Source organism: Coniosporium apollinis, assembly GCF_000281105.1.
Source record: "Coniosporium apollinis CBS 100218 chromosome Unknown supercont1.3, whole genome shotgun sequence".
In the NCBI taxonomy this organism is placed as follows: domain Eukaryota; kingdom Fungi; phylum Ascomycota; class Dothideomycetes; genus Coniosporium; species Coniosporium apollinis.
In genome coordinates, this window is record NW_006913265.1 from 367,796 (window position 1) to 387,238 (window position 19,443).

A 19,443-nucleotide genomic window follows, 5' to 3' on the forward strand; every position below is an offset into this window, starting at 1 on the left:
AGCGAACGGTACTCAGTTGCAGTTGCATTTGGCTGGCTTGCATGGAATCTGATTACAAGCGGGGACGAACACGGGCAAATGGTTTGAATTTCTTCATTCGAGCCCGGATTCTACAACACTGCTCCGGAATGGTTACAGTGCGATAGCTGTACCTGGTCGGCACCGTTACACAAGCTCGGGCGTCGTGAAGCACTACTTGCGCGATAACATGTACCTCCCGACAGCTCATCGAACCGTTCACGTGATTCAGTTCTTACGCCTTCACTCACTTCCGCTTCCTTGATTCCCCGTTGCTTGGTAACCGCAAATCACGTCGCGCAAATCACGTCGCGCAAACGCCGGCAGCGGGCACAAAACTTCTGCCTGCAACAATCCTCCCTCCAACAACTCACACTCCACCAACAACACAAGGCATTGTCAACCATACGCTTTCGTACTTCCGCCTCCTTTCCCACTCTCGACATCACTCTCTCAGACGGCGCTCAAAGATCTACTCAACAGTAGTCAGTGAACGCCTGCCGCAGCGAGCTTTCGTCAAGCCCCGTGATGGTGCTTAAGCCTGGAGTGGCACCCGATGTGGGCGATCTGCTCCAGCAGGTCAAGGGTACGCTCCCTCTATACCTCGTCTACGCATACTGCCCCGTAGTCCTAGTACTAAGACGTCCACAGCGAACGCTAGAGCGCTCTTTCCACGCAAGATCGTACTGAATAACTACCTTGAAGTCCTTGCTTCGCACGCTGAAAATGGGTTTCGAGCTGTACTAGTCGAAATTCCTCGCCTGCCGCTCTTTCCGCCTACGACACCGACCTATCAAGCCGGCAATGTTGCAGCTCAGCTTGCTGTCACATCCGCTGACGGCTTCACTGTCCTATTGCAAGGTCCTACCGCCCTGACCTGGAATGATGCTATCATGGCGCTTTTCATGGTTGTCGCACACGAGATCGCTCAGAAGGTTGCCGAGACGGAGAAGAAAGCTGAGCCACGCCGGGTGAATTGCCCTATTCATGGTGAGTAGAGTCTAACTCCTTCGTTCGTCTGATGCTCACAACAATGCAGGTGACGCTCCGGCCATCCCAAGTTCCTCGTCTTCCATGGTCGCAGAGCCGGATGATCCATCTGTGGTGACGGAGTCTCCTGAAGCTCAATTTGTTAAGGCAATGCGTCTACTCCATCCCACACCCACTTCATCGACCCCCCCAGAATCTCCCGCTCTCCCATTCGAGTCGGATCTAGGCCTTTCTCGCCGCGCAACCACCTCACGCGACTCTGTCCTTCCATATCCTGACCCACCGCCCGAGGGCTACGAGCTGCACTACCTACAAGAAGGTCGCCTTGATGGTAAGTACATCTACGTTCCAGGGAGCCGACCGCCAAAGCCCGACATGATTCCTCCTCCTGTTGGCGTGAAAATTGGAAGCAAGCATGCGCCCTGGCTGGAGCTCACTGAGTTCGAGGTTGGGCATGAGCGGAGGCGGAGGTGCGGCATGGTGCCACCTGACTGGATGCCAAATTTGGAGGAGAAGTTGCAAATCCTCTCCACCCTTAGCCGAGGCTTGAACAACGGGCGCATGGCTCGGCACGCTGCAAAAGCCGGCGAAGAGTTCCTGGACGAGGAGCCCGACATCAAGCCAACCCGGGCAACCTTGGATGAACTGCAAGTCCACGTGTCGGGGCCGATTTACGACAATATGGGCAACTTCACCGAACAGGATATGAAGCGGGTTCAGGCACTCGCTACACATTTGAAAGGTAGCAACGTGCGAGGGTATGCCGCCGAGGAGAAAGGATTCAAATACACAGCCGTGGATCTGCTAGATTTATGCAGCCCGCGCGTGACGAATTGGAAAGCGTTTCCGGAGCTCCGCCGTCCGACTCCACCGCCTGTTGGTTCCGAAGCCGCGACAGCCGTTGGGACTGGTGGTGTCTCATGCAATGGCGGCACAAATAATCAACCCTTCTCCTCTGCGAAACAAGCTATGGAGTCTGCCGGAGGGGTCGAAGAGCGCGATGCGTATTTGAACTTCCTAGGGCAAGGGATTGAAGAGAAGATGGACGCTAGTTTTAAACCGCTACTCGATCAGATCGACGAACAGGGCAAGAAGCGAAATGAGCAGTTCCGTGTGCTTTTTGAGACGTTTGACCATGGAAAGGCTCGGCTTCGGAGAGCCTTTCAAGATCACCAGGAAGCCCATCAAGGTCTCGATATTATCGAGGAGGAGTCGAAGAAAACGTCATCGTCGAAGAGCAAAGATCGAGCGGTCATCCCCATCACATTCGGTCAAATGAAGCTCGAGAATCTCAAGATAATCCAAGAAGGGATCAGGACCGCTCAGCGCGAACGGGCCCACCAATCGTCATTTTCGACTGGCAACACAATGAAGGCAACCACACTCTCCAAGCCCAACACCAGGGCTCGCCTTGAAGAGACCATCTTGACAGGCATCGCTGCCCCTGTTGCGAATAGCACCAAGGTAAAGCTGGTACAGTCCAAGTCGGAAGGTGTAGGTGATCTGACTTCCCTGGAAGAATCAACACGACGACGCAAGTGGGTAATCAGGAAGGCGGAGGCCTCGACTAATAGCCCGTTGCGTGGCGGACCCGAGCTCGGGGATCAGTCCAAGGATCGTATCATGAACATGCACAAGGCTGTCAAAAAGCGATGCGAGCAAGCCAGTCAATTATCGGTGTCGAACGATGGAACTACAAAGGTCACAATCGTGCCAGACATCCTCGAGCTGACGATCGAGGCTCCGCCTGTTGTCACTGTCACGACGGGCAATGTGACCTCTGTCGTGAAGGACACCAAGGCTGAATATGTCCAACAGAAGTCCGAAGGTGTAGGCAAAAAGGCTACCTTGAACGGTGCAACGCCACAAGTTGAGAAAGACCTGGCCACAAAGATCGAACCCGCTTCAGACAATGCCCAGAGTGGATGGGATACGAAGAGCGATAGAGAAACTGATCTCCAAGGCTTAGATAACATCTTTACTGCTCCGCACATGGAAGGCGCCGAATCCATACTTCCTGCCGGTCCACATGTGGAATACCTAACCGCTTCTCCCCCAGACCAGGCATTCAGTCCTATGATTCATAGCACATACTATGAAACTCATCCTTGGGAGATGCGCTCTGCTGCAGACGCGATGCCTACATCGCCATCGACGCACCCTCGCGAAGCTCCTCCGGTGCCAGCATACACCACATCGGCGCAAAATGCTGCTCTGCCAGGCTGGGCCTCAGATCTGCTGGATTATCCGGAGCCTGGCCCTTATGATGCCTCGCGTTTCGGCATCCAGGACTTCAAGAATGGATATCCCGGGTACAATTCGGCCTGGGTGACTGCACCGGCTTCTGCTCATCCGGACAGTAAAGCACACAAGTTCTCTGCTGCTACGCGTCAGCCCAACAACTCGGGCCATAGTTACGACCCACATAGCGTTAGCGTGGGCTACGACTACGATGTGCAGCATACCTATTATTCGGACTACGACCATGACATCCTGCACGGCACGAGCGTTCTTCATGTGGAGCGACCCCGCCGTCGGCCAGTGGAGAAGAAATCCTACGAGTATGAAGAAGCTTATCGTGTTGTGGGGAAACCCCTGGCGCCAGCCACTGCGAAGGCACTCGGCGAGGCTCTGCACCGCAACGCGGACCTCGAAGCAGCACCTCTCGCAACTCATGGACCATACGATGCGAGCGATCGGTCGTACGGAAACATGTCTTCTGCTATCCCGCCCTTTGCTACGAACTACCACTACGGCCCACCGAATGACGGAACCGACTTGTCATTCGGAGACACTTCTTTTGATTACTCGCACCAGGATGAAGACCTGGGTGACTATCTGCAGAGTCTGAACACCACGGAGTTCAAGCGTTCTCTCAATATGCCAGTGGAAAATGCGAAGGATGACAACCTCAAGGTTGAGCTCGCAGCTGCAAATGAAGCGCCAGCCGCTGCTGGTACATCTATCGGCACGATTGCTCAGCCCCACAGTACGTTTGGCGAATGGAAGCGTTCCCTGACCTTTGAGACCACTCCAAACTACGGTCCATTGCGTAAGCGCAACCGTGGGCTTATGGATTCTCGCCATGCGGTCCGTCCGGCGCTTGCGTCGTATCTTGAGTCTGACCATAAAGGTGACACCGTCTTGGGTAGTGAGGCTGAGCTTCCGGAGGATTTGGACAGTGAGTATGGACCTCCAGAGGACTTCAAGGTCCGTGATGTCTAGATGAAGTTCGATGGATCTATGGCTCTCTTTGCCGAGCAGAAGATATGGTGGTCCTCGGCTTAGCGATTGCGACTAGGTGGCTTTCCGGCAGACTGCAGCTTGCTTTGCCTGCGTTCCCCACTTTCCTTCCCTTACACCCCTCCCTCAACATTTACACATGCACACAACACCCCTCTCCTTTGGTTCAGTTCGACACGATGCAGCAGCAGGCGAGCGGAGAGGGTGTGGCGGGTCTGCTAATGGTTTCTCACTTGTACTTGCCGCTTTCCTTGGTTAAGCTTTGCAAGATAGTCAAGCAGCTTGGGTAATCTGCGCAATACGAAACGTATCTCCTACACAAGGTGGCAAGGTTCAACATACACATGCCTGAAAACATGCTCAGGTGACGTCCGAAGCGAGTGACCAAAGGCTTTGACGGACTACAAATAATATTGAATAGCTATAGCATGGCAGGCCGAGCAATCTCTCGATTAAGACCATGACGCGCATCCCATTATCTCCCACGAATGTCTTGTTGTTCCCACTTCTGTGCTCAGTGTTAAAGGCGAGCAAGGGAAGGCTATTTCCCGGGGCATTCCGGCAGCGGCATCACAAGGCACGAGGTTCGTGGCAGCACGGTTGAGAAAGCCTTGAGCAGACGGTTGCCATTCATTTCCGGAACGATGCTAATCCATCGTCCCTAGGCCAACAGCGCAAAAAGCAAATACGTCCTCTTCCAGTAGTCCGCAGCGTTCTTTCTGACCCGCTCAGCCGCAGCTGCATCCAACGCTGCTCTCACCTCGAGCTCACGAACAACACCGTCAAGTGCCTGCTCATGCGATGAGCCGTCGGTAGATACAGAAAACGCACGCTTCAAGTACAGCGTATCAAACAATAGCTGGATGCACTTGTCTTTCTTGACCTGCAAGTCGTTGATGCCGTTGACTGACGAAGCATGGACATCTTCCCCAGCGGATTGGTCATTCTCAGTAGCTTCAGACCCGTCAGCGCCGACAGTATCTTCAGTATGGGCGCCGTTCGTCATGCTGCCCTCGGAGTCATCAAGCCGCTCAACATGCCCATGAACCAGCTTCCCGACTTCCTCGCTCAGCTTGAGTTTGAGCACTCTTACCGCACCAGGCGCCCACAGGTCAGGCCCACAGTCCGCCATATGCGTCGCTAGCTTCCGGAGAAATCTGAATGTCGCTGGCGATGGCTGGACTGGAAGGGGCGGGGTTCCTTCCCAGAGTGCTCGGGTCAGAACGCTCTTTGCTTTTGCAAGCTTTTGCAAAGGGGTGGTGTATGTGGAGATAGCAGGTGACGAGACTGCGGTGGCGAGGTATAGATGTAGAGGTTCGGCAAGCGAGACCAGTCGGTTGGATGGAGGCGTGCCAGAGGTGACTTCATTTCGAAGGTTGAGGCCGGAAAGGCGCTGGCTTGCTTCGCGAAGGACACGGAGCAGGAAAATGACTTGAGACGAAGTATTGTCACCAGAAGCGGGAGTGCCCTCGCTTGTCTGTGCTATCAACTCTCTCAGCTGTCGTGTCAGTACGTCAAAGGCAGCTGTTAAGGCTTCGTCAACGGCTTCGCTCAGCGTATGTGGATCGTCTTCGGAGAGCAAAGCCTGCTTGGAGTCAAGGCCAAATTCGTCATCGTCATCATCGGCGGTAAGATCATCGTCCCATCGTGTGTCTTTCATCTCCTTGATGACAGCATAGATTGCGGAGATCGAATTCGCCCACTGATCGTATACCGCAATAATCTTGAGCACGCTAGCGTTGCGACCATGACTGCAGTCCAGGATAGCTTGCTTGAACGCCACGGCACCGTTACCTAGCGGCATTGAGGTCATTGATGGAGACCAAAGAGTCGGCGTGGCGCCTGCCATGCCAGGCTGCCGCGTCTCCAGCGTTTTACTGATTTCGAGGGAGAGGTCGGTGAGCTGTCCGACGCGGTCATCAACGACTCCGCAAAGTCGCGCATTCAGAACTTCACGAAGCTCATCAAGCACCGCAGCCGAGTTGATCCCAGGCAAACGGCCCGCCAGAGGGAGCCAGGTATCCAGAACCTCCTTGCGCACCGCGACCAGGGCTCTGAGATCTTCTTCTGCCATAAGCGCAGCCTTTGTACCTTTAAGAAAAGCTGCAAGTGCCTGCTTAGCCCACGCTTTACACATCCTCTCCGACTCGGTCCTTTGCAGCTCCTCGTGCCGCGGCCAGGGCGTAAAGTTCCGAACTTCGTCAGCAATCCATTTTTCATGAATGTCGAGATTTAGCTCTGTGACTGCCTGCACACTCTTGTCCTGAAGCAGAGGGCGTGCCTTCAACTCAACCAGCGAGTCAGCGAGCTCTTTCGGGAAAATTTTCTGCGTGTCAAGCAGTGTCCTCGTGAAACAGCTCAAAGCTGATAGTATGCCCTGTTCATCTTTGAACGGCTGGGACATCGTCTCTAGCCGAACATGATGGAAATGCCGGAGGACATCCGTTGGTGTCGAGCTCGTTGCAAGAGAGAAAGCACACATATCTTCGACAAGACAGTGTGGCAGGACCTTGGTATCGCAGAAGGACTTGTCGATGCTCTTAAGCAGCTTCCGCCGAAGTGATGCTAGTCGACTTCTGAGGCTATCTAGCAAGGGCGGCGCATCTGATAGCCGGGACAGCGTTTTGTGAAGAAGTCTCGAGATGACCAATAGCTTTGACGCAAGCAACCGGGAGCCGTCCTTTTTGAGTAATCGCGATATCACCGCCGGACAGCTCTGGAGGACTGCAAGCTGCGATGCCAAGGCGTAGCGATCGTGGTCTGCAATGATGTGAGTAAGGCGCTATAGACGTTGAACGTGTGTTATAGGTAACGCACCCTGGGCAGTCCACTGCTGCTCGAGTCTCGTACGGTTTCGAGTCATCCGTTCAACAGCCCGCGTATTGCATCTTTGGCTCATGCTGCCCAGGGTTGTCTCAACCCGCTGTATCTGCTCATTCATGCCGATGATCCTCTCCGCCGTTTCGAGAAGATCTCTGTAGCTGGCACTGCATACCTCACATCAATTTGGATTCGATTATTCCCAATAGAGGCCATGTCACTCACCCCACCAACGACCGCAACTTGGCGCGGTTCTCAGAATCATGTTTGCGGAGCTGCTGCTCGAGCCTCCGCACGACGGGTATAGGGTGTCGGAATGCATCCTCCCAAGTGTTCAGGTTTCGAGGATCGGGGGTTTCAGTGGTCATCCTACAGCCAATGGTTGGACGGTGGGTGCCTGTTGGTGTCTGAGGTTGATGCTGCGGAAGTTAAAAACATTCCTCTCCGCCACTCCGCCAGTCAAGGGGGGCGGAACTCCGCTGAGCATGCGATGGCGGGGTAAAACGGGGGCGATCGGGCTTCCAAGTTGTCGAGGTTGTGTGCGCCCCTCACTCAGCCTCATGACGCAGCCTTGACTGAACCACTTGGCCGCATCGTCATCCTGGTGGCGGAGAGTCATCCGTTGGAACTGGACACCCTTTAAGCTCCTGTTCCCTCGCCCATAACTACCCTTGATCGTCTCTTCCTAGAGTCGTAAATCATAACATCCTCGATCCGACCCAACTTCAAAGCCGAACCTCTCGACTCTCGTTCTCAACGCAACATGGCGGACTACGCGCCTCCTTCGGTACCGAGTCCAACATCCTCCTAAACTGTCTATCGTGTGGTTCTCGTGTTAACAGAGTGTCGTCAGATCCCTCCACCGCCCAAGGTCCCCGAAGGCTGGAAAGCAGTCTGGAACTCCCAGTACAACGAGTACTTCTATGTCAACATTTACACCAAGCAATCCCAATGGGAGCGGCCAGAATCGCCCGTCTATCCCCCCGGTGAATCAGATCACCGCACATCGTCCGATGTCCCACCAATGTACAACCACGGCGACTCAAGACCCGTCACCGCCGAGAAAACAGGCCTGAGCTCCAGCAACCCGTACGGCTCCGGCGCTGGAGGGTACAGCCAAAACAACACAGAATCCGATGAGGCGTATGCGCGCAGGCTGCAAGCCGAGGAAGAATCACGCGCTCATGGCAGACCCGTCAGCCATGGTTCGGACGGCTACAACCAGCAAGGCGGCAGTGTACCAGCCCAGCAGAAATACGGTTCAATGTTGGATCCCGGCGCAGATGGGTCGAAAAGGAAGTCGTCCTCGAGCGGCCTGTTTGGCAAGATCAAGGACAAGCTGAACACCGTTGCTGCTCAGCAGGGTCAGCATAGCCAACATGGTTACCCGCAACAGCATGGATATCCGCAACCACATGGCTACCCGCAGCAGAGCTATGGCCAGGCTGGGTATGGTGGCTACCCACAGCAGGGCTACGGCCATAGCAGCGGCGGTGCTATGGGTGGTATGGGTGGTCTCGGTGCTCTTGCCAGTCTTGCTGGTCGCGGTGGCCATGGTGGCCATGGCGGTATGGGCGGTATGGGCGGGTTTGGTGGAAGCCACGGTGGTATGGGTGGTATGGGCGGTATGCACGGCTATCCAGGTGGGAGGAAACCGGGCATGGGTGTTGGTGGTGCCGCCGCACTCGGTCTTGGTGGTGGCCTTCTGGGTGGCGCGATGTTGGCGAATGCAATGGATGATGATTATGCGGAAGGGGTAAGTGGAATATCATTCTAGAGCCTCGGAAGATATAGCTTACTAACAATCTGCAGTACCAGGAGGGCATGGAAGATGCCGGCGGCGATTTTGGCGGCGGTGACGACTTTGGCGGAGGGGACTTCGGCGGCGAATAATTGAGCTTCCACGATGCGCAGCTGTATGATACCATGAGGCGTTGGAGGGATGAATGCGCATGTGGCAACTTGTTAATAGTAGGCAAGGACGAGGCATTTATCACAAACGTTACGTCGATCTCGTGTCAATCGAATATCAGCTCTGTGTCGACACTCAACAAGCTCTACCGGTCATTGAGATGTGCCATTTCTAGGTTTCAACTGGTAACACATTTAGTCGGCGACTCCTAATGCTGCAATATTACAAGGACTCAGTGGCAAGTTAAATAGCATACGTTGGTATATAAGGCACCTGTTACGGTCAGGAGCTGCCTCAAGATACAGAAGTTCTGGTCCTTGTCCGTATCTTTGCCCTCTCCTAGGTCTGGCACGTCCTCCGCCCGCGCACTGATCTACAACAGGGCAGTAGAGCGAGCCAAAGTTAACCCGACCCAAAGATCCAGCTAAAACACTTACCCTCCGTAATATGTCGTGCCCCAGCTATTCAGGAACCCATCAGTCCATCCCAGAATTGAACCTCTAATCCCAGCGTCTGCCAGTCTTCCTTGGCAGACTGTCATGGCACCTAGACTTGGCTCCCTTCTGTATACCCAAACCGTACCCATTCCCTGTGGCAGGCTGGACGCATTTATCTGCCCCACAACGGCCATCACCACCAAAACTAGGACACCGCCAATCATCGACAACCACGGTCTCCGCATCCTCATTCCCCTCCATCTGCAGCCGAAGTTTACCGAGGCGAGTAGTACCGTGTCGAAGGCCTCGCAGCATAGGGAGACGGACAGTATCATGACGGTGGCGTTAAGCCAGTCGATTTGTTGAGTGGCTGGCAGGTCAATGCAACCGAGTATCTTGTTCATGGCGGATTTGATGGGATGAAACTGGCAGTTGCCATCCAGCACAGCCAGTGCAGACACCTGGAACATTGGCGAGCACCACTCCACGGTGAGATCCTTTGTGTGTTGTCGTGCCATGTCTGCGGATACCAGGCCAAGGATCTGCAAAACAACCAGGATGATGCAAAGGATGGCGGCAAGCATAGCGATGAAGGCCTTTCCCACAGGGCCTCTCTTTGGAACCTGGAGCGAACCATGATATCCGCTGCCTGCTTCTGCTACAAGCCTGGCTTCTAATTCATCTTCAACTACCACCGTCGTCAGCCTGGGCTCTACAGGCGGAGGGGGAAATGGGCCTTACCTTGCCGAGAGACTCTGCCCTCTAAATCCGGTCCAGCCGGTATGGGGACCATCGGGATGTTAAGTGGTGATACAACATCTGCCACTGATTCCCGCGAACGCGTTCTAGGATGATATCTTCCGCTCCCACCAGCATTGCTCTGATCACGGCCTGGGACAGCCCTCACCACCCACTGCCTTAAGGCACACACCAGCGGGCGAAAGCCAGCGTCTTCCACAATAAGCCAAAACACCTGCAACGTCGCACCCACATCCAGTAACAATGTCAATGGCATCCAGACGAGCACCTCGTCTGGTCTGCGTCCCGTCGAGGAGTATGCCTGTATGCAGAATGCCACACTCACACCGGCCAGGACTAGCGCCAACACTTGGACTTTCTCCCATCTCACAACTCTTATTATGATTAGCGGGCAGTGTATTGCCAACCACAGAATAATGTACGGGTATGGAAACATGGAACCGGAGACATCGGGACGCAGATAGGATGCGCCGCAGAGAGCATGCATGGCGAGCGAAGCTTCAAACTGCCAGTGTTGAAGTCCGTCAGCGATGGTGATGTTTGAATTGATATAGCAGGCCATGATGCAGTGCTGTACGTGTCCAAGACAATGATGAGTGACAGCTGGGAAGGAAAAGCTGAAAGCAAGCAGGAAGACCGTGAGTTATACGACCGGAAAACGAGGCTGAGACTTGGACAGCACACTGCGAGCGAGGCAACAAATCACAATCAAGACAGCTGGGAGGCATAGCCCGCACTATGTCCTCCTCTTCTCCCTAGCAGAGCCTCGGAGACCGCTTCTTGCCGAGTAGAGACTGTAGTAGCACGCTTCAGGAAGTCGTGATGTTATGAGGTGATTATCCGAGCGTGGTTGGATTGAACGTTAGCGGTTCGAAGCTCCCGATCGCTAAGCCTCCTTCCAGGGCTTAGCACCCGTGAAGTCTCCAGCAGGCTACTGCGGAGCACAAGTCAATTCGTTGGTCACTCTCGATGGACAATCGTGAAGTATGGGTAAGCGAACGCCAAGGCTGAACAGCCTCGCGTCGAGAGAGGAAAAGCTGTTCAGCCTCGTTCCCCAAGCCCGTCGGCCTTGTGCAGCGCCGTCATTTCCCTGGAGAACACACCTCAAAGGTATACTATCCTGTTTAAGGCGCACACCATGCCGTGGTGCAAGCGGAAGCGCCGTGGGTTAGGTAGAGTATCTTTGACTGATGAGGCAGGCCCTGTCGGGTATGGCGACCTTGGCAGCCACCAGACATCTACTTTCCGACCAGCTCCCTCTCGTTTCCTCCCTCATACGGATAAGGTATGGGCATATCAAGACCGTGTTGGAGAGACATACGGATCTAAGAGTCAAATAGATAACTCCACGCTCAAAAGTAGATATATCCACCAGTTCTAGTCACTCTACTACAAATTTATCTAAGAGCTATCTAGAATCAATCACGCGCGACAGCAACGCCATTGTCGCCGCTAGAACAGAGCTCCGAGCAGTTCCCCCTGAGTTCCGGTGATAGATTGTCGGCTAGCTAAGCTGTAAAGCCAGTCCCATTGATGCACCTCATAGAGCTGGAGAAAGCGTGGTGGCACGGGCTTTGGGCTGAAGGCACGTCCCATGCCCAGCTTCCTCCCTGTCTCCGTTCGATCTTAGACTATCGCGAGGCTGAAGCTAGACACACCCGGAGACTGATTAGACACAGAACGAATATTTTGTGGCTTCAAGCGTGCCATGGCGCCTTCAAGCCCTCAGCTCTCTGCGTTCCCACTTGTGGAGACCAAGCGTTTGCATCTGGTGTCTGTTATTTGGAAGGTAATCTAAACAAAATATAAGACCATTTTCTTTCAGTCCTCTGCTTAACCATCTTGCTTGCCCTCTGGACTTTGCAGAGGAGCCGAACCGCATCTATCTTTTCCATCCATTCCACTCTTTTACCGATTCGGCTTCATCTTCATTATCTCTATGCGTTCTACCTTCCTCGTAGCCCTCGCGTTTGCGAGCACGGTATTTGCACAGTCATCTCACGATAGCGCATCAGCTACTATAGCATCGAGCGGTGATATCAACCTCGCTGACCTAACACCATCGCGCCCGGAAGCAATGGAGCACCAGTCGGTACGGCAACCTCTGAACTCCCGGTCAACTACGCCTCTATCACCAGTGCGGTCCTGGCCCAAGTAGGAGAGTTTACCACCACGAACTTGGCCGACTATGTGACCTTCCCAACGTCTCCACCCACACCTATTGCGCGGATCTCGGCCGCGGTGAACAAGGAAAACCCCGCATATCCTCCAGGCGTGCTTCCCAAAGCGAGAGGGCGTGCGCCCCTGCTAAGCAAACGACAAGCATACTACAAGGACACGAGGAACCATCCAACACCCAAAGGCTACACGTCGGCCTTTGCAGGTTTGCAGGGCGCTACGCAAGCGAAGGGCTACCTCACTTACGAAACGCTCAAGACCTATGATCCCACCATTTGTGCAACCTTCTGCAACTCGGTTAAGATGTGTCAGTTCTTCAACATATATTACGAGCGCAACAGCGATGCGGCCGGCAAACCCGTCGATATCATCAAGTGTTCGGTTTACTCGCTGTTCCAGACGAGTGCAACCGCCACAAACAAGGGCCAATGGCGAGGCACCTTCCAGATTCTGATTACTGGGAGCAATGGGTACAACAAAGCAATTAATCCTCAGGCTCCTGCTGGCTACACGCTGGAGGATTTCGGCAGCGCTGCTATCAATGCACCGCTGTACGATAGGACTGGCCAATCCACTTTCATTCAGCCGATCTACCTCGACCAATACGACCCGGCGCTTTGCGCTGCTGCTTGTGACTCGCAGACCGACTACAACAAGAGGCACTCTGAGGACGGCTGCAACTTCAAGGCCTGTGTTTTCGCCAACCTCTACATCCTCTCTGAGAACGGGGTTCCGAAGACCACTGTTTGCGCTCTGTATACTCAAGGATGGACCTCTACCCACGCTGTGAACTCCGGCTACTCCACCTCGACAGATGTTTACCTAGTCAGCAACAGCATTGGCTTGACCAACACAATCGCCGCCACCATGTATCCTCAAACCTGCTCAACCTGCGAGCCTAAGAATACGGAGCTTATTCCAAAAACACTTGGCGGCGCCAACCTGGCAACATGGGCAGACCGGTCTAAGGTGGAAATTGACGGGACTTTCACCTACCACGGCACGTACGGGCGATGTGCCGTCGGCTCCACAGTTTACCTCTCCTACGATAAGGCACCTACCGACGTCTTCGTCTATTACGCCGTACCAGATAGTAATACTGTTGGCTGCGCCTCAACTGGGTATATCTACCATGTTGACTCTGAACTTTGCTTAACGCAGTCCAAGACTTCGGAATCTGCGCCTATGTACGCTGGGAGCACCACCACGCTGCAGCCATGCGACATCTCCGGTACCGCGCCACCGATGTCCCAGAAGTACTGCCACAACAGTTTGACACTGACCACGTACTACCCGGACCAGTGCTATACCTTCTACGGTGACGGCGCGTTCGACCTAGATTACGAATGGTACGGTATCGGCCCAGGACACAAGGAAGGAGCTAATCTTGACATCTCACCCAACACCAATGTCTCAAGACCAGGCGGCGTCGGTTGTATGTGGATGAGGATTGATGGTCGTCAAAAATAGCATACCTTCGGTTTGGGCGTTTACATCCTGGTTGCCGATTGGCCGTCTATGGAGGAATGGTGATACTGCGGGCTATCCGGCAATTTAGTCATGTGTATAGACACTGGAGCGAAGCTTGGTTCTAAGTACACTTCAGGTTACAGATCACATGGGACAATCTTGTTGCTGATCTCAGATCGAAATTGTTCTTCTGCACAGATCCATGAGAGATTCATCCCGGTCAGGACCTTGGAAGGAGAACGTGAGTATGACTACTCGTACTTGGGTGATTCAATCCATAATTCCACTCAAGATAAATATACCGATTAGCTGAGCTGCCCTGCCCCACATTCTCGATACCCGGAAACCCTTGGCATGCACAACACCAAATTCAAGTGTACTTGAAAGACTTCGGGATGCACGTAGCTACGGTATTCGAGGAAGGCACCTCTCAATGCGTTTACCTGAGCTTCGATAGGTATGGCTTGACCGAAGTGCCAAAATGTCCGGATACTCGATCAGAATTGACACCCTGGTCATATAAGCCGAATGGCATACCTCACTACCCCACAACGCGCGAGCGGGGCAGGGTTATGGCGTGCTCAACAGCTTCAAATAAGACATGACACGAGTGTTAGTCATTGCTAGCAGAGTCAGCTGATGGTATGTACCTGAAGCCGAGCTGATATTCCTTGCTCCCGTCTCACTTCGACCTCGTATTGTCTGTTCATCTCCTCTTGTATAAGATTGCAACCCCCCTCTGCCCCATCCGTTAGAGCCTCTCATCAGCCCCCGCCGGCATTACTGTCTCCAATTGATCACAGGAAAGAGCCCTAGGGTCGTTGCATGCCACCAAAGTCAAGACTAGAACTTATAAGAAGGCAACTCAAAATGGCTGGAGAAGACATCGCGCCGCACTTCGAGACGCTGCAATTACACGCTGGGTACATGCCTGACTAGCCCCCAATACACACGCACTTACTGACCGACTGCGTATGGAGTCATACGCCAGACGGTGCGACCAACTCCCGCGCTGTACCCATCTACGCAACTACGGTATGCTGGCCGACGTCCTTCCTTACTCGATCGCCTATCCTGACCCAGTACTGTCCAGTCCTACGTCTTCAATGACTCCGCCCACGGCGCCAGGCTCTTCGGCCTCAAGGAGTTCGGCAACATCTACAGCCGTATAATGAACGTACGTGGCAACCCACCTACAGACCAATCTCGCAATAGCTCGAGGCTCATGCCTCCTAGCCTACGGTCGACGTCTTCGAAAAGCGCCTAGCGGCCCTCGAAGGCGGTGTTGCAGCGGTAGCGGCCGCGTCCGGCCAAGCGGCGCAGTTCATGGCCATTGCGGCACTCGCGCACGCGGGCGACAACATTGTGTCGACGTCGAATCTGTACGGCGGGACCTATAACCAGCTGAAAGTTTTCTTCCCGCGGCTGGGCGTGCAGACGAAGTTCGTGACTGGGGACAGTGCGGAGGATTTCAAGAAGGCAATTGATGATAAGACCAAGGCGGTATATCTCGAGAGCATTGGCAACCCGAGGTACAACGTGCCGGATCTTGAAGCAATTGCGAAAGTTGCGCATGAGGCCGGGGTGCCTGTTATTGTAAGGCTTCTCTCCTGACACTGCCCATCCTTCCCCTTGACGGGTTATGAGAGGGACAAATGGTGCTGATGCAGAATCTCGCCGTGGCACAGGTCGACAACACCTTCGGCGCCGGCGGCTACTTCATCCGCCCCATCGATCACGGCGCCGACATCGTCGTGCACTCCGCCACGAAATGGATAGGCGGCCATGGTACGACCATCGGCGGCGTCGTGATCGACAGCGGCAAGTTCGACTGGGGCAAGCACGCCGCGCGCTTTCCGCAGATGAACGACCCCTCAGACGGCTACCACGGCCTCAAATTCTATGAGACTTTTGGCGCCATCACCTTCGCTATTCGCGTCAGGGTTGAGATCCTAAGAGATATGGGTGCGGCGTTGAACCCGTTTGCAGCGCAGCAGCTTCTGTTGGGCATAGAGACGCTGAGTCTAAGGGCGGAGAGACATGCACAGAATGCGCTGAAGCTGGCGAAATGGTTAGAGAGCAATGAGAATGTGGCGTGGGTGAGCTATCCGGGGCTGGAGAGTCATCAAAGCCACGAGCTTGCGAAGAAGTATCTGAAGAGAGGGTTTGGTGGTGTGCTTTCTTTCGGTGTGAAGGGTGGCGCGAAAGCCGGAAGCCAGGTGGTGGACAACTTTAAGCTCATCTCGAATCTGGCGAAGTGAGTGGAAACGGCAAGGACGGTGCCATGGGATTCACTGACGGGATGCAGTGTTGGTGACTCGAAGACTCTGGCCATTCATCCGTGGACTACGACACACGAGCAGTTGAACGAGGAGGAGAGGGTCAACAGCGGTGTCACGGAGGTAGGCATTGTTCTGTGGAGCAAAATGCGAACTCGTGACTGACAATGCGCTTGAAGGATCTCATCCGTATCTCGGTCGGCACAGAGCACATCGACGACATAATCCAGGACTTCGAGCAGTCCTTCAAGAAGTCGGCGACCGAGCCGGAGGCCAATGGTGATGCAAGCAACGCAGAGAAGACGGGGTCACCTGAGGGTGAGGCGAAGCTTGGTGGTGCAACTTGATTCGGAAGAAAGTTAGCGTACCTAGACAATAGTACGATCTATGTAGAGAGATACTCAGTCCCAGGTTGGCACCTCTACCAAACGCAGTCATCCCATATTCTGATGCGCCCGGGGACATTGAGGCATTCTCAGGCATCCTCAGACATCCTCAGACATCCTCAGGCATCCTCAGGCATCCTCAGGCATCTCTGGCCACACTCCAGACCCCGGTTTCTGCATGCATGATGGCGCGCTTGTGGCTTGGTTGTCGAGAAGCTGCCGAGATCTGGGGAGATGTCTTCACATGTGAACACCACCACTCAACGTTGTATCCGTGACTGAGTATTGTTGTAACTAGTCATCGCACGAAGCCCATGGAGATGCGTGGTTTCCGCATAGCTCTCATCACAACACTCTTCATTTCCAACATCGCTCCTTGGAAAGCATCTGTGCACAGCCGAATCCCTCAAGTACGACAGCTCTGACATCACGCTAAACCCATAACAGCAGCTACCTCGGTTCTTTCTGTTGTGTCACAGAACAGCATCATTGACCGAGATCACCTCCGAGAACGCCGAATCCCGCGTCCTTTCATTCTTCATGTATCCAATGTCTCCTTTCTCTTACTGCTACTACGTATCAGCGCTCCTTCTTCACCAACTTCGTTAGAGTTAACGATCTAGACCATTTACTGCATTGAGCATCTGCCCCTCCATATCGTGGCGTAACGGTCTAGCATCTGACAGTGGGTCTCAGCTTTCGGCCTCGCCGAGGGACAAGACATTAGCAGCCTTGAAGCTGATCACAAGGTTTAGATAGACGTTAAGAGCTTCGCTGTCTTCATCTCGCATCTCGTTTCTCCCCAAAGCAAGCCGTAATCCCCACCACTTCGACTTCATCCCGCCATGGCACCTCCATCGCTTCTAGCGCTCGACCGCGCAAGAGAGCTCCAAGCTCCTCCACCACGAGGCGCGCCATACAGTGTACCGCTCCCTGGCACAGCTACTCAAGGGCGAAGCGCCGTGTACCGGAACTGGAGGTTCCAGGATGAGCTGCTCCAGACGCTGGACCCGTCAATCACCACTATGCATGACGCTTTTGAGCAGAGTGCCAAGCGTGTTCCCACCAACCGCTGTCTCGGCCACAGACCGTACGACCCGGTGACGAAGACCTTTGGCCAATATGTGTGGCAGGACTACCAGACAGTGCAGAGGCGGAGGGCCAACTTTGGTGTCGGGCTTGTGCAGCTACATAAGGAGGCTGGCGTGACGGAGAAGACGTACGGTGTTGGGCTATACTGCAACAACAGGCCGGAATGGCAGATTATGGGTGAGTGAGACCGTTGACTGTACCTACTCTGGAGTTCGTCAACAAATAGCTAAGTGTAACAACAGACCTGGCATGCATGTCTCAAGGTCTATATTCCGTCTCCATCTACGACACCCTAGGCCCCGAAGCAACTGAGTACATCATCAATCACGCCAACCTCGCCTGCGTGGCCACCTCACTCAATCACATCCCCTCCCTCCTGAAGCTCAAGCCGCGGCTACCTTCGCTCAAACTCATCATCTCCCTCGATCCACTCAGTGAAGGCGAACAGTCCGGCTACTCCAAGGCTGAAATCCTAAACGCCCTGGCCAGCGATCTCGGTGTCAAGATATACTCCATCGAAGACGTCGAGACCTTAGGAGGTATGACACATCAGCCATACAATCCTCCGCGGCCCGACGACATCATTACGATCAACTACACCTCCGGCACGACCGGCAACCCCAAGGGCGTGGTTCTCACGCACGCCAACGCCGTTGCAGCCGCCAGCTCATCTCTCATAGTTGCGCGGCAGGCCACCGACGACGTCATCTGCTCCTTCCTCCCCCTCGCGCACATCTACCAGCGTGTCGGCGAGCACAGCGCGCTCTGGTCCGGCGCAGCGATCGGCTACTTCCACGGCAACATTGCGGAGCTCGTCGACGATCTGAAGCTCGTGCGGCCAACCACCTTCTCCGGCGTGCCGCGCCTGTACAACCGCTTCGGCGGCGCGATCAAGGCCGCCACAGTCAACCAGCCTGGCGTGAAAGGCGCGCTGTCCCGTCACGTCGTTAGTACGAAGCTGGCCGCGATAAACGATCCCGTCGCGCCGTCAAACACACATGCCATCTGGGATCGCCTATGGAGCAAAAAGGTCGTCGCGGCTTTCGGCCTCGATCGCTGCAGAACCATGGTCTCGGGCTCCGCACCTATCGATCCCTCCCTCCACCAGTTCCTGCGTGTCGTCTTCGCCAACCACTTCCTCCAGGGCTACGGCCTAACCGAGACATACGCCGTCAGCCTCGCGCAGCTCGAAGGCGACTTTTCAGCCGGCAACTGCGGCGCCGTGGCCCAAACTACGGAGGTCTGCCTGCAGGACGTCCCCGACATGGAATACCTATCAACCGACAAGCCGTTCCCGCGGGGCGAGCTGCTGATCCGCAGCAGCACGCGCTTCAGGGAGTATTTCAAGAACGAGGCGGAGACGACCAAGGCGATCGATGCGGACGGGTGGTTCCGCTCCGGCGATATCTGTACCGTGGATGAGCTGGGTCGCTTCAGAATCATCGATCGCGTTAAGAACGTGCTGAAGCTCGCGCAGGGAGAGTACATCTCCCCCGAGCGCATCGAGAACGTGTATCTTGCGAATTGTGGTCAGCTGGCGACCGCGTATGTGCATGGAGATTCGCATCAGAGCTTCCTGGTGGGCATCTTTGGCGTCGCGCCGGACCAGTTCGCGCCGTGGGCGAGCAAGGTGTTGGGAAGGAGCGTGGATATGACGGATTTGAAGGCGGTGACGGAGGCGGCGGAAGACCCGAAGGTAAGGAAGGCGCTGGTGAAAGAGCTCGAGAAGATTGGGCGGAAGAACAAGTTTAATTCCTACGAGAGGGTCAAGGCGGTCAGGCTGTTTGTGGAGCCGTTTACGATTGAGAACGAGCTTTTGACACCGACGTAAGTTTTCTGCATCTCCGTTCCGGACCTTG

General features: G+C 54.6%; 7 protein-coding genes across 7 annotated transcripts; 5 read left to right on the top strand and 2 right to left on the bottom strand.

Moving 5' to 3' along the window:
* Window positions 1–546: 546 nt before the first annotated feature.
* On the top strand, window positions 547–4,233 carry W97_00824 (uncharacterized protein; the record flags this gene model as incomplete). The annotated part of the gene is made up of 3 exons (XM_007778736.1): window positions 547–604; window positions 670–1,008; window positions 1,058–4,233. 3 exons carry the CDS (start codon window positions 547–549, stop codon window positions 4,231–4,233), a joined length of 3,573 nt encoding a protein of 1,190 aa, XP_007776926.1.
* Window positions 4,234–4,912: 679 nt separating this feature from the next.
* W97_00825 (uncharacterized protein) lies at window positions 4,913–7,439 on the bottom strand (the record flags this gene model as incomplete). The annotated part of the gene is made up of 4 exons (XM_007778737.1): window positions 4,913–5,128; window positions 5,288–7,011; window positions 7,069–7,238; window positions 7,297–7,439. 4 exons carry the CDS (start codon window positions 7,437–7,439, stop codon window positions 4,913–4,915), a joined length of 2,253 nt encoding a protein of 750 aa, XP_007776927.1.
* Window positions 7,440–7,834: 395 nt separating this feature from the next.
* W97_00826 (uncharacterized protein) lies at window positions 7,835–8,964 on the top strand (the record flags this gene model as incomplete). Its single annotated transcript, XM_007778738.1, has 3 exons — window positions 7,835–7,858; window positions 7,925–8,827; window positions 8,884–8,964. The coding sequence occupies 3 exons, from the start codon at window positions 7,835–7,837 to the stop codon at window positions 8,962–8,964; spliced, it is 1,008 nt and encodes a 335-aa protein (XP_007776928.1).
* Window positions 8,965–9,416: 452 nt separating this feature from the next.
* On the bottom strand, window positions 9,417–10,741 carry W97_00827 (uncharacterized protein; the record flags this gene model as incomplete). Its single annotated transcript, XM_007778739.1, has 2 exons — window positions 9,417–10,108; window positions 10,162–10,741. 2 exons carry the CDS (start codon window positions 10,739–10,741, stop codon window positions 9,417–9,419), a joined length of 1,272 nt encoding a protein of 423 aa, XP_007776929.1.
* A 1,515-nt stretch (window positions 10,742–12,256) lies between these two features.
* W97_00828 (uncharacterized protein) lies at window positions 12,257–13,827 on the top strand (the record flags this gene model as incomplete). The annotated part of the gene is made up of 2 exons (XM_007778740.1): window positions 12,257–12,294; window positions 12,318–13,827. The coding sequence occupies 2 exons, from the start codon at window positions 12,257–12,259 to the stop codon at window positions 13,825–13,827; spliced, it is 1,548 nt and encodes a 515-aa protein (XP_007776930.1).
* Window positions 13,828–14,697: 870 nt separating this feature from the next.
* W97_00829 (O-acetylhomoserine (thiol)-lyase) lies at window positions 14,698–16,453 on the top strand (the record flags this gene model as incomplete). Its single annotated transcript, XM_007778741.1, has 7 exons — window positions 14,698–14,750; window positions 14,808–14,862; window positions 14,921–15,004; window positions 15,064–15,423; window positions 15,516–16,084; window positions 16,136–16,229; window positions 16,286–16,453. 7 exons carry the CDS (start codon window positions 14,698–14,700, stop codon window positions 16,451–16,453), a joined length of 1,383 nt encoding a protein of 460 aa, XP_007776931.1.
* Window positions 16,454–17,337: 884 nt separating this feature from the next.
* Window positions 17,338–19,415, top strand: W97_00830 (uncharacterized protein; the record flags this gene model as incomplete). The annotated part of the gene is made up of 2 exons (XM_007778742.1): window positions 17,338–17,761; window positions 17,827–19,415. The coding sequence occupies 2 exons, from the start codon at window positions 17,338–17,340 to the stop codon at window positions 19,413–19,415; spliced, it is 2,013 nt and encodes a 670-aa protein (XP_007776932.1).
* Window positions 19,416–19,443: the final 28 nt, after the last annotated feature.